Here is a 14,307-nt window from a genome sequence, read left to right on the forward strand (position 1 = left end):
TCTTTGACCAGAGAGGCCATAAAAAAAAGAGAATTTTCTGTTTTTATATCATAGTAATTACCTTATACTCATTGTCCATATGCAGCATAAATTCATCAATCCTCCAAACAAATTAGAGAACAGCAGACAAGATTCAAGAAAAGCATGTGGATGACAGGTAAATGGTCCATGAAGTCTGAAATTAAAGGACAGAATCAGACTCTTCATCCAAACTATACCGATCTTCCAACTGCATTCAGAGAAAAAACACCCAGGGCTGGAGCCCCATCTAGTGGATTTATTATAGATTTAATCTGGGAACAAGAGTGGCTTTAATAAACCAAAACTGAGAAGTATATTCCATATACAGATTTTATCATATCCATTAGAAAGGATATTGAATTACATTTTTTTGTTTGTTTCAAATACTTTTCTCTAAATGTAGTTTGATATTTTTATAAGAGGTCAGGGAACAGAAGTTTTGTTTTAAAATACTTCAACCATGATTTCTTTGAGATGAAAGAATAATAATAATAATAATAATAATAAAAAAAAACAACTAACTGCTCTGCTGGTTAGACTGATGTCAGGTCTTTGCCAGGACATCCCTAAAGTAAATATTTTGTCTGTATGTCCTCATACAACAGATCTCCAGCAGCGCTAAGCAAATTGTTCAGACACTGGCCTTAATTATTCCTCCACAGACCAGAGTTTAATATTCCTCTCACTTTTTTTGTCCTAATCCTAATTTTGTCCTGCTGGATATTTACAGTTTCCGTGTGAGCTTTCCTACTAAAATCTCTCCTGACAGTGTCTCTGTCTGTCTATCCAAATCTATGACAAATCTCTGTCTAGGAAGGAAATATAATGATATGGAGTGAAAATGATTGATTTAGATTATTATTTGAAATCATTTTGCTGAGAAAATCCAGGATGTAATCCAGGTATAATTTGCTTTCTTTTTAGTATCTAAAACGAATTTTACCGAATAAAATGTCATCGGATTTTTTTTATATTTTATTTTCTGCATTTACCATGTCATCCCGAGCTACACTCCGCACCACATGGTGGCGCTAATGTACCATGACGATGTTTGCAACGGCCAATAAAAACCAGGAAGAAGATGACGCGGAGGGATGATGACGAAGACGAAGACGACGCCGGAAAACGCCATTTTGTTGTTGAACGGGACCAGCAAAGAAGGACCGAAGATACGTTACCGAAGGTAAAAAAAACTGTTAAATTCAAACATTAAACACCTGAGTTTCATTGATATATTTCTGGTTTAGATAAGGGTAAAGACCAAGACGTCTTCACTGTTTACGGTTGGGCTTTAAATCGCGGATGCTTGAAGCCAGATACTTGAAGTTTGTTAGCTGTTTCCTTAGCAGTCGACTGTGTGAGCTGAGGAAGTCTTATTTGACATTTAATCAATGAACACAAACGCCTTTTTAAGCAATAATCCACGAGTGTATTCATCGCTGTCGTCTTTTGCGTGTGTGGAGCTTTGTACAGCCAACGTTAACGTGGATCTAATGGTTCCTCCCCGGGCTAGTTGGCTAGCCATAACGAGCTGTCACTTTTAATACTTTAAAGTATTAAGATTGAAATAAATTCGCTTTCCAAACGACTTGCTCGCTTAAAGTAAACATTATAGTATTGATTTATCTCGACTCAATCATTTGGCGATGCTCAAATGTGGGATATAATTAAATAAACACGACGTCAGAATCAAATTTACAACCCTGTTTTTAACATAAAAAAACAACAACAACAACAAAAAACAATTGTGGTGCTTAACGATCATGAACTAAACAGCTGATGCAAAGAGAGTAAAATACAACTAACACACAAGACGGGTGGATGTGCACAGAGTAAAGGATGCTGGTGTTGGATGTAAAGGATTCATTGATGTGCAGGTTATAGATTTAATGTTGATGTGTATGAGTGGGAAGAAGTGCTTCTTATGGTGTGAGATTTCAAAAATAAACCTCAACCTCCTTGCTAGAAAGGGTGTTTAAAAATAAATTATTAATAGTAGTAATAATATTAATAATAATAAAGTGTTTCCAGGTTGGGAGGGTGGTTCGGCCATAATATGTCCTACTTGCTTCAGTGTGTCGGAGGCGAACAGGTCCTGGAGGGACGGGAAGCCAATCGTCCTCTCGGCAGAGAGAAGGATTCACCGCAGTCTGCCTTTTGTCCTTGACTATCGCAGCAGCATACCAGATACGGTTTAAGTATTTTTACTAGGTTTACTAGGCTCTCAGGAGTGGTTTTCTTTTTGTTTTTTCAATTTGGCCATAAAGTAAAATGTTCCCACAGCAAGTTCTTTTGGTGTTTGTCTTTACAACTAAGTCAATGATGTTTATATTAATAGTCTCCCGTGGAAATGCTGTCGATCGACTGTTAAAAGACAAACGGTCGTGGCTCTGCTTGTCCACTCGTGTGCCATTGAACCGCAGCAGAAGTAGGTGCAACAAGATGACATCATGAAACGAGCACCAGTCAAACTTGAAACGGACAAGGAACCAGTGATTGAAATCTGATATTACTGTTGGTTACAGCCACCTTTTTTTTTTTTTTTTTTTTTTTTATGCAGGTAAACGGAAGTCACTGTTACGATAATGCAAAAATATTTGCAGTCAGCTCGGATAATTGCCACCCGGCGATTGTTTCGTACTTTTTGAGAGGAATTCATAGTCACGGTCGTCCTCGTCTTTTGGACAGATGGCTAAATGGTTACCACTGTGATCCCTGTATGTCCATACATGTACGGCACAAACCGGGTCTAATCCGCAGGTGTGTAGAAGCTGTACCTGACGGCATCTCCACTCATAGATCAATAAGTAACACAACTTTTACAAGTTATCTTGTCCGTTTTAATATCTTTAATATCAATATCTTGTGTGTCTTGATTGCAGTAATAAGAACCTGTCATTGCTGTAACGGAGATGAGCTGTAGGCCTTCACACTCTCAGGGTGTTCCTTGCTTGATCTCAGTGCTCTGTTGGGTTTTAATTGCTGAACAAGCCCCTTTGTTGTGTTCCTATTGTGTTTGACGGCAGAGTTTGCGTCAGCTGATACGTACTGTAATCGGCTGTGTTACATCATAGGACTGTCATCAGCCTTCCCGTGTCTTGAAATGGCAGAAAAAGATGAAAGAAAAGGAAGACTTATCCATATATTTTTTTTTTTACTGATCAGGACACCCTAATATTGATATTTAAAAAAAAAAACAAGTTTTTTAATTATTATTTTCTGCTTTGATACATTTCTGCCCACCCACATGTTATCTTATACTTCAGGATATTTTGGATATCTAAAAACAGAACGACGTGACAAGAAGCAATGTTGTATCCAAGGTTTGCCGTGAAATCACCACTTTTATTTGCTCATAAATGAGCTTGTTCCACTTGTGCTCCAAGCCTCACTGTTAAATCGGTGCGTAGTGCTGCACCAGATTGATCTGCGGTACATAAATGTCGTGGTGAGCCCTGTTAAATTTGAAATAATGGACTTGTAATTTGGTTGGCGTGAAGAGCTTTTTTTGTATTTTACCTGCCGTCTTCACTCAGCCACATCCCTGTTGTAGTGTTTACAAAGTAGGAACAACAGTAGCCAATTGATTTTTTTTTTTTTTTAAGTTGACTTGAGTTTTTCTCCTCAAACCCACCCAATGGCCCAACACTCATCCTTAATCTACAATTTAGTTACCTCGTGCATCTGTTTAACTTGCTCGTGCTGTTTACAGTTAAAATGATCAACTCAAAACCAGTCTTCATTCATTTCCTCATCTTCTGTGACGGCGTGCATGTTAATGGGCTTCAGGAGCTCTACTTGGTGTCTGGTGAGTTTGAAGTGTCCCTGCTGTCATGTGATCAGCTGAGCTGGTCACAAGCACACGCTGTAGCCGCAAAGTCATTTGGAGATACGGCTTATCGGCGTTCACACTAACGGCGTGTCGACACTGAAAGTGAGTTTTTCAGTTGTCGTGTGACTCGCTTATCTGAAAGAACTGAGGCTCTCGTATTTTAACACGTTCAGCTGTAATAACTGGCCGTGTAATGGCTCGCGGTTTACTCGTAATATACCCTCATAACAGGGAGCCAAAGCAGTCTTGGATGCCTCAGGTATTCTCTCCTGCATTTTAAATGTGTGACTAACTACGGTGATTGTGAATTGGCCTCTGGGTGCTTTTAAAATGCGGGTGACCTACAACTCGATGGTGAGCCTGAAGGCATCCTGGGAAAACGCAGCCGGATCTCCTGAGCTGCTGCTTCTGCTCATCTGCTGCTGTATAACAAACTATTCCAATAAGTAGCCCTGCAAAGACTGTGAACTCAATTGTTTATAGTTTTTTTTTATTTATTTTTTTTACCGTTTTTCCTCTCATGACTTAAAAACGTGGTTGCCATCGGTTACAAACTCGAAACGAGAAAAAAAAAAAAGATTGTTCGATTGATCAGATAGTTAAAATAAACACTCCTCATGCTCATCTTTCCATTCCATGAGAATCTACTTTTTCCATCAAGCTCATGAAAAATGTTTGAGGTCCTCTCCGGAGCCCCGTGTTTGGTTTGTTTGTTCTGGGATACTGTGGGAACGTGGCGGCGCCACTTGTCAAACTTTTGAAAGGGCTCACTCGAAGGTAACGAAAACACGAAGATGATTGGTGATTACGCACGTGTGTAAACATAATTAGGAACGCTGTACTCCGTTTCTGCCAATAGATCCCTATAAATCCTTCACACTGAACCTTAAATTGGGAGAATTATGGATTCCCCGCGGATTCATTCGTTTCAGAAAATATTTAATATTTTCTGCCGCGTTGGCAGTTCTGTGTTTGTGAAAAGCTATTTGTCACGATTGACCTATTTTGGACCGAGTGATTAATCAAGCCCGAGTGTGTGAAACATGAGCTCGCTGCAGTCAGGTGCGGGAAGACAAAGCAGGAAAGGCTGCCGGGTTCATGAACTAATGCCGCTTAACCCGAGTGCTCAGCTCGGGTAACGCCTTCACCGTGAAGATACCGGTTCAACCGAAGTGTGTGGATCGTCTGCGTGTGCGTGCGTGCGCCGGTGTCAGTCATCCAGCCGGGCTCGATGACCCGCCGTACACATTTATTTATCGTAGATGAGAGTACTTGAAGATGCTGATGTTTGAAATACTGCTTCCATTGCGGCGGCCGGCGCCGGCCGGAGGCATTATGTTATTGGGTTGTCTGCATGTTCGTACATTTATACATCCATCCCATTGTCAGGAATGCAGTATTTCAGGTACGCCCGGAGGCATAACTAATGTCTTTTTAAATGCCCACTTGCATTCAGGGATGAACTGATTACAGTTCGGTGGTCAAAGGTCGCTTTTGACTAAACAAAACATTTTGCGGCCACAAATCAACAATTGATACACTAGTTATGACAAGGTGTTGTACAGCTGTGTAATAGGATAAAAAAAGAATAATCAATTGATGATGTTTTATATCCAAAAGGTCAACTTCGCTGCGGCATCATACAGTTCTGCAAAAAAACAAAACAACTTTTCTAACCATTACTCAAGGAGGCTTTGACCGTATTTCATATTCGGTCCGATACCGAATCGGTGACACGAATCTCGGCTGTCCACCTAGAAACCGTGGTGATTGTATTGATCCTGTGTGATGTCGGGTCGAAGATGTGTGTGTGAAGCAATCGGGTTTTGAAATTTGCATCTCCGGTGTAGCAACATCATCTGAACAAGCGTGCGAACACGTACAGGGATTCCTCCGAAGTCTTAACGGACACGGCGGAAAACTGCAACCTCACCGGTTGGCGAAGGCATATAACCATAACACAGAGGCCCCTTTTTCGTTTTTGTTTTGTTAGTAGTCTAATGAATGCTGTAGTATTTATAAAGCATAGGTTGTACATATGGTAATAGAAAGGCGTAATTGGCCCCTTTTTTGGTGACTGTTGTGACTTTAGAGGCTAAGTAGCTAATCCACTGCTACGTCGTGATCAAGAGTGCGTCTGACAGCAGATCAATGAGTGCAGTGGTTTTCTTTTGGTTCTTGTTTACCTCAGCACTTATCACGAGCTTGTTAGCAGCACTGCTTGTTCTGGTTAATGTGTTGGTGGCTTCTGTTTAACTTGCTTTCACAGCAGCAGTGTTCTTAGAGGGCAAACTTTTTTGTTGTTGTTCTTATCTTAAGGAGGTTGAGGAGGAAGTTGCGGAAATGACAGGTGCTTTTTTTTTTTTTTCTAGTCGTTACAATGCACATTGATGAACACAGAGGACATCAACGAGAAACCTTCAGACGATTCAAAGGTGAAATGTGAATTATTTAACCGTTTTATGTTTGGCTTTCTAGTCGAGAGGATGTGGCGTTTACTGAAATCCTGGTGTTTTAGTTCAGCCAACAACAACAACAACAGCTTCTGCAGGGGGGACGTCAACACTTTGATCTTCTCTGTCATTGATTGCGGTGTGGCTCCGCATTTTCGGAAACCTGACGACTCCATATTGTGCGTCTCTCTGCAGGTGAGCCAAGATGGGGAATATTGCGAGTCTGTTCAAGGGATTGTTTGGAAAGAAAGAGATGAGGATCCTGATGGTGGGACTGGATGCTGCTGGAAAGACCACCATCCTGTACAAGCTCAAACTGGGAGAGATCGTTACCACGATCCCGACCATTGGTGAGTCCTCTCCTGCGACCCCATGATTGTTTCACAACTGCCGCGCTATCTCGACATCGGGACGAAGGCTCAACTCGATGTCTTTCTCGTTCGTCCACAGGTTTCAATGTTGAGACGGTAGAATTCAAGAACATCAGTTTTACAGTGTGGGACGTTGGTGGTCAGGACAAGATCAGGCCACTCTGGAGGCATTATTTCCAAAACACACAAGGTGAGGATGCGGAAATGTCATCGTCATTCAAGCATCAAGTCCCTCGTTGGCTTCTTCCTGCTTTTACACATAAGAGACCCTTGTCCGCCTCCATCAACACTAACCCAACCTCTTCTCCGCTGGCAGGCCTCATCTTCGTCGTGGACAGTAATGACAGGGAGCGAGTGGGCGAGGCGAAGGAGGAGCTGATGAGAATGCTGGCTGAGGACGAGCTGAGGGAGGCAGTGCTGCTCGTCTTCGCCAACAAACAGGTGAATATGTGTGATTGTCCTTCAAAAAAAAGAAAAAACAGAATCAGCTCATCACCATTTGATAGATATAATCAAACGAAATGAACCCATTTTAAATGAGAACATTTCCGTTTTAGATAATTCATTACTTTTATCATTTTTTTTTTTTTTTTTAGCTGCATCAAATAAAGAAAATGTAATTATGTGGATTAGTTTGAACCCTCCGTAGACCGAGCAGTTTTTTGTTAGATTTTTTTTTTTTTTTTTTTTTTTTTTTTTGGTCACTTCTCTTCTCGGAGGTCATTTTTCGCTGCACCAGGAAGTGGTGAAAACGGCACAATCATGTCTAGAAGTAGGGAGAACTCAAATCTGCTTTGCGCAATATAACAACAATGTAATGATGTCACGAATGAAAAAAGACAAGAAAGTTGGATTTCTTTGATAATTTGTTTTACAAAAATGTCATTTATTTACAGAACCTGGAGCGTGCGAACGGTTTATTTTTTACAAATTAAATATCACAATTTTGCGGTTTGATTGGGTCATTTTTCTGGACTTATGTCTGAAAAACTATTTATATTTTTACAGTTTCTGGTTATGAGTTTTATTATTTTGCCAACAATTTTTTTTTTTTTTAAAGAAAACACCTTTCAAACCTGTTGTGTGGTTCATATGTAGAACATCTATGAAGGAGTTTTTAGTGGAAACACTGCGGAGAACAATGCAGAGTAAAAACGACTCCAGTAACGGAGAAAGAAAACTCATAAAACAAGACTTGTCCACCAATCTGTTGTCCCAGTGTGTACCACCGTTGCTCCCAACACACACAACGCAACTGCAGTCACACGCTTAGCACTCAAGCCAGTCATATTAATGCTGATCATGGTCTCAAGTCTCGACTCCATTTCAAAATAAGAATACGCAGCTGTTTAAGATTTAGGTTAAGATTTAAGATCCGGGATTGACGAGTCGGTCCTCAAAACCAATCTGTGCAAATATGAGCAGGTTTGTCTACCTCCCTCCCCCATCCCCCCCTCCCTTCTTCTTGTTGATTAAGTGTCGTTTCGTCTGCTCCTCCAGGACCTGCCCAACGCCATGAATGCAGCTGAGATCACAGACAAGCTGACGCTGCACTCCCTGCGTCACCGTAACTGGTACATCCAGGCCACGTGCGCCACGAGCGGCGACGGTCTCTACGAGGGTCTGGACTGGCTTTCGAGTCAGCTAAAGAACGCGAAATGATCCGTCACTCGGCCTCCCTGTCTGTCAGCTCCACCTGCAGTGTCCTGGGAGACTTCACTGGTCCTGTTCTCACTCTCTCCTCTCTCTCTCTTTCTTTTTTTTTTTTTTTTTTCCCACCTCTTATTTCCTCGGAAGCGTTGGACCTTCGGCCAGTGCTGCCCTGCATCCGTGTACTGTATGGCTGGGTGAGTGTAAGTGTGAGTGTGGGTGTGAGTGTGTGTGTGAGTGTGAGTGTGTGTGTGAGCGCTAAGTGGGAGCAGCCCTGCTGTGCCTTGAACACAGTTAGCTCTCAAGTCACCTCATTCCTGCAGTGTCAGCACATGCGAAGGCACTGATTTCCACAAAGCAAAGAACAAGGCAAGATTACCGAGTGCTGCGTGTCCTCTGTCGAGAATGTTTGTAAAGAGAAAAACCAAAAGGTAACAATAATTCAGTTTTCACATTCGCTATTGACGTTAAGGCCTTTTTGATAACTGTTTATTCACAGGGCACACCGCCGTGTAACCTGTGTTATGTTTGGTAAAATAAAATATGACATCTGACATCCCGGAGCAGCTCACGTTCTTTTGAAAATGTTGAGTTACGGTGTCTTTAAGATTTGTTTCAAACTTTTTTTAAGTCCACATCCTGCAGGTCCTTGTAATGGTCAGAATGTACTCGCCTGTTCCTGCAGAGAAGTTCCCACCTTTTAGTTTAATCATTCCCTCTCTTGAAAGTTCTCCCTCATGGCTTATCGTGTCTGATATTTCTTTTCAATAGGTCTTAAAGATCCATTATGACTGGGTCTATAAATGGCAATAAATGTTGCAGTGCATGTTTACATATATGTGGAGGATTGTGTGTGTCTGCATTGTCGGTGGATGTGTGTTTTCAGCCCATTGGAAGAACATGGCCTTTTATTTTTATTTTTTTACTTTTTTTTAAAGAGTTGCTCCACTCTAGCTTTTTTTTGGTATGTATTGGTAGTGTTTACTTATTTCCTCTTGTATGTAGTTCTTCAGTTTAGGGTCTGTTTTCTATTTTATTGGCTGTTTTTTTTAAATTTTTTTATTATCATGTTACTGTTGATCCATTCGTGACCTGGTTTACTTTGAGCTGACGTGTCAGGTGGGCTGTCCGTGTTGGGGTGAAGCGCTCTCGGGACCAATTGGTTGTGTTCACTTCAGTTTTGGATTTTGCCCGCTCTTGTGATTTCCACATCGTCACTGCTGTGATAGACGGTACATTTGAATCGGAAGCGTATCGGCTGCGTCGGCTCTGTAAATGCTTCTTCAATGCTCGACGGGGCTTCATTGTGTTTCCTCTGCGTGTAAGCCAGCCCCCCCCCCCCCCCCGCTTTTTATTACATCAAATTATGCCGTCTGCACAACCTCATCAGCTTGCACAACACGGGGCCTGTGTGAAGACAGCAGTTTGTCTCTGTCATCACAGTGAACCCGACACACGATAACGCTTTACACCAGCAGACTGTTCAAGCGTGCGAGTACGAATGTCGCACCAGTTCGACCAGTAACGGAATAGTTGTCCTCGCACCCGCCGATCCCAAAGGATGCTGCGATTAACAAGAGTCTGGAGCAGTACACACACCCCATTACAGAGTGAAGATGACTCGAAGGTCATAATATCCCGCTGGCCTCGCGAGGGAGATTCCTCGTCCCTTTTTGTTTTTCTACAACTGGATGTTTTTTGTTTATTTTTAAGTAATTGAACGACTAATCTTTCCAGGCTTTGTCCTCATATCAAAGTATTTCCTCAACAGTAGAGACGTCATCTGGTAAACGGCAAGAAATACAAATGTATATAAAAAACAAAACAAATCCTGTAAGAAAATGTTTTGACTTGACATCATCCACCTGCTCTTATGTTCAGATGTGAAGCTTTAATTTTCAAAATCATTTCTGTACAAAATGACATGTTATGTGCATATGTATTTCTTAATTACCTTCTACGCTTTTTTTTTTTTTTTTAAACTCATCTTGTAACATCTGATAAATGCACTATAATAAAGAGATCTCTATTGTACATCTTCACCTACTGTCCTCCTCATTGGATAACTTACAAACAAATTTGTAGAGAAATATATCCATTTTAGTGATCAATATTAGCATTTCATTGCTTTATATTTTTGTCTTCAAATATCACAATGAAACACAATCTACGTAAAGAGCTGATATTAATATTGTACTCCTGGTTAAGAAAAAGTGTGCTGCTGTGCAGGGATACCATAGTTTTTGTATTAATTGAGTTTTGTTTTGTCTTTTTTATCCTTTCAGCATGTTTTCACATTTCAATATTTTTTTATTTTCTCCAACACGTGACCGGTGTCCACGTGAGATGCTTTTCTGCTCAGTAAAATGTGTCTCAAGTTTGTCACACCATCCTCAACATGTTACCTGTCAATCAACAGGTGACAACCACATCTGTCCTCCCGAGGTTGTTTTCAAAGGCCAGTGATCAACAGCACTGCTGCCATTTAAACAGCATAAATATTACAGCTATTACCAGTAACTATGTTTCTGCTATTAATTGTGATGATTATTAGGATTAATACTTGAATTGCTTCTGAGATGAAAAAATTTTTTTTAAAAAAATGCAACAAAGTGCTGCAGTTCTACACTGTGACCACTGGAGGGCAGACATGTAACGCTAAATCACTCGCCGTATTAAATACTTCCAATGGTACCTTTAACAATAAAATAATCGGGGGAGAAAAAGTATTCAGTATGCCACTACATTCACCTTGACACACATTGGTACATCTCTGTCACTAAAATATGTTCTTTATAAGCACAGTTAAAATGGTACTTTTGTTATATGAAATAATCACGTTAATGAGTTGGACATTATGCAGTTCAGAGAGGTGATTGATATGATTGATATAGGAAATTATCAAGCCAGTCGGGCATACGAAATCAAACACATGGGAATCTTTTTTTTTTTTTTTTTTCCCAGCTCTGAGGTATAACATGTAGGACTGGTCTGATGAAGAGCGACGGTTTTACAGTATTGGGACAGACGTCAACAGAGAAGACGAGGGTGTATTTCTGACAATCAGGGAGCCGGCAGATCGCCGTTCACCCTCCTTTTACACTCCATCTGAAATTCAGGTGGCCAAATCCTCTATAGAGTTGTTACCTTGGAAACAGCACCTTGTGTATTTATAGAGAGCAACTGAGCAGACACGGGGAAAAAGGGAGAGCAGGAGACCAGACACGGGCTGTGATAGAGGTTTTCATTTAGTGCAGAGAGGTGCAGAGGGGGCCGAGATGGTGTTTTAGTCTTCTTTTGATTTAATTGAACAGAGGATATAGCAAGAGCCTGTGATCTCATCCTTGGAGAGACATCTCTCACCCTGATCTTTTCTTTAACACCACTGTGCATCTGAATCGCTTTCCCTGGCTCAGCACATTTGCCATCCATCCCATCTCTCCTGCCTTCGTCTACTTCAGTCTCTCATTCGCTCTGAATATCAAACGGAGCTGGAACGACCTGAAATCATTTTTTAATAAGATATGGACAATCACACACACACACACACACACACACGCACACGCACACACACACACACACACACACACACACACACACACACACACACACACACACACACACACACACACACACACACACACACACACACACCGCTGCACTTGACCTTTGTCAGACTCTCTCTGCGGATCCACTACGTCTCACCTCGAAGTGTGACATCACACTCTTTCTTTTACGCAGCACTTTAACCCTTCGTTCACCCCGGCACGACGTCCACATTAGTCCTCGTTGCGCGGACATTGTTGCTTCTCTCTGACCTCCTGTGGAGAAACGTCACCGAGTACACGTACACCAAGAACTGCAACCGATGTACGATTTGTATACTTCACATTTAATGCCGCTTTATATGTTTCTTTACTTTCACCGGAGAGAACTACATTTATTTGACAGCGTTAGATGACGATTTTGCGTCACGGATATTAGATAGGTTTATCAATCTCAATGCGTTGTTGACGATTAAGCCAGCTGTTTCTGATCTTTTTTGGCTTGGGACTCCCAACATTCATTAAAAAGCAGCGTTTCTTTAAACTTTCCAGATGGTTTCATTGAGGCTCAAAAAGGCTGAACTATGCAATATTTCAAATTAAAGTACATGTTCAAGTGTCAAAGAAAAGGTGCTAACAGATTTGTGAGGCAGAACAATATTATTTTCTTCTTTTCTACCACATTAATCATCTTAAACCCCCCCCCCCCCGCAGATTTATCTTCTGACTCCTTGGAGGGGCGTTATGTTGGTGACAGCCGGATACATATAAAGTGATAAAACTTCTTCCATCTTCACCAGTGAACATTAAAACTCTGCTTAAGCAATCATGCCTCAATATTATTGATCTAACAATGTACCATTTACAGGTTATTTCTCTGCAGACTCAGTGCTTTCCAAACATTTTGTCATTAATCTTCTGCTTAAGTAAGATTTTTTTTTAATTTTTTTTTTAATGAAGGACTTTTATGTGCAGTCGAGTTGCTGTGATGCTCCTCACTAAGTAAAGGATCTTTGTACTTCTTCCACCACTGATGACCTCCATCCCGGGGGGGGGGGGAGAGAAGCACTGCACCATTATCTTTCATCGATCAGTTGTAACAATGAGGATCAATCAGGGGATGCAGGTAAATGAATCGTAAAGGGCAGTCAAAGTACATATCTGTTTAAAGGTGGAAAAAAAAAAAGGTTGTTGCAAATATGTGCTGCAACATCTGAACTTGTATTTTATGCCCGTGAGTATATTATAGATATTTGTGGTCCCTTATGCCTTTTGCGTGTATGTGTAACATTAACGCTGGCTTGCATGTGTTGGCAGGCAGAAGTCACAGACGGTGCTCAGCAGTGTGCCTGCGGCTGCGCTGGTGCGTTTTAGATCCTGACCGTCCACCCACACACACACACACACAAACACAAACACAAACACGCACACACGCCAAAGCAAACGGGAGTTCACCAGCGACTACACCTTTCTGAAAGACAAGTCATATCTAGCCCTTCACATCGCCATGGAAACGCAGGATTCGTCCACTTGATTGGCAGTGGATTAACTAGGAGGCCAAGAACGGAGGCTTTGATTTCACACTGTGGAATTTGTTAGGATAAAGAAGGAGCTAGATCATTTCACATACATAAAGCCTTTTCAGTAAATGTAGTTGTTTTGCATCAGAAGTACTCTATTAAATATATTACGGTGTGTTTAACATGTTAATTCTGTATATATATATATATATATATATCTTCTTCCTCTTCACCCTATTTTTGAGGTTTTATTATATGAACAGTTTATGAGGTTCTTTCAACTGTGGAGGTGTGTTGAAGAAATACTCTGATCCTTAAATACAAGTACAAGTACAACAATGAAATGTTGGTAAAAGTACGGAGGTATTACCAGCAAAATGTACTTCAGTCCACTTCTACGCAACCTGGGGGTTTGCCCCCGTCCAAAGGGAGCTTTGACAAGATTAATGTAGCAGGATAGAAAAATAAGATACTGTCTTTTTTTCTCTAATCTTTGCTTGTGTTGTGAAACACTGGATAAATGTACCTACTGGAGCCTCAAATAGTTACTTAAAATGAAAGATAAGCTATTTAGAGCGAAAATCCTTCTCTAATCGACCTAATAACAATTTATTGACACCTAAACGGCTCTTAGCAAAGCTCACATGCCCAAAAGTTTACAAACCGCTGCTTTCATCATCCTTTTTTTTCTCATTTCAATTCAATTTTACCTATATATATATATATATTATGATCTTATGTTTTTGATGTAAATTCACAATTTATGCATAATAATGAATAATGAATGTAATGGAATAAAAAGTACCGTATTTGCATACAGCAGTAGCCTAACTGTAAAAAACAAAAAACATCCAGGGGGATGGCAGGCTTTGTGGAGAAGTTGACAATGGATCTTATTTTTGTTTTTGTTTTGTC

At 40.8% G+C, this 14,307-nt stretch overlaps 1 protein-coding gene across 2 annotated transcripts; it reads left to right on the top strand.

Annotated features, from left to right (window-relative positions):
- Nucleotides 1-1,115: 1,115 nt before the first annotated feature.
- arf2a (ADP-ribosylation factor 2a) lies at nt 1,116-10,369 on the top strand. 2 transcript variants are annotated; one of them, XM_069714699.1, is made up of 5 exons: nt 1,116-1,204; nt 6,502-6,656; nt 6,757-6,867; nt 6,994-7,118; nt 8,178-10,369. In XM_069714699.1, exons 2-5 carry the CDS (start codon nt 6,512-6,514, stop codon nt 8,337-8,339), a joined length of 543 nt encoding a protein of 180 aa, XP_069570800.1. In that variant the 5' UTR covers nt 1,116-1,204; nt 6,502-6,511; the 3' UTR covers nt 8,340-10,369. The 2 variants fall into 2 exon arrangements, with proteins under 2 accessions (XP_069570800.1, XP_069570801.1); XM_069714700.1 differs by lacking the exon at nt 1,116-1,204 and adding an exon at nt 6,269-6,288.
- The last annotated feature ends 3,938 nt before the right edge of the window (nt 10,370-14,307 follow it).

The sequence above is a fragment of the Brachyistius frenatus genome, unplaced genomic scaffold, assembly GCF_029030835.1.
Source record: "Brachyistius frenatus isolate BFR_SWC_R1_liver_20210118 unplaced genomic scaffold, ASM2903083v1 Contig_134, whole genome shotgun sequence".
Classification (NCBI taxonomy): domain Eukaryota; kingdom Metazoa; phylum Chordata; class Actinopteri; family Embiotocidae; genus Brachyistius; species Brachyistius frenatus.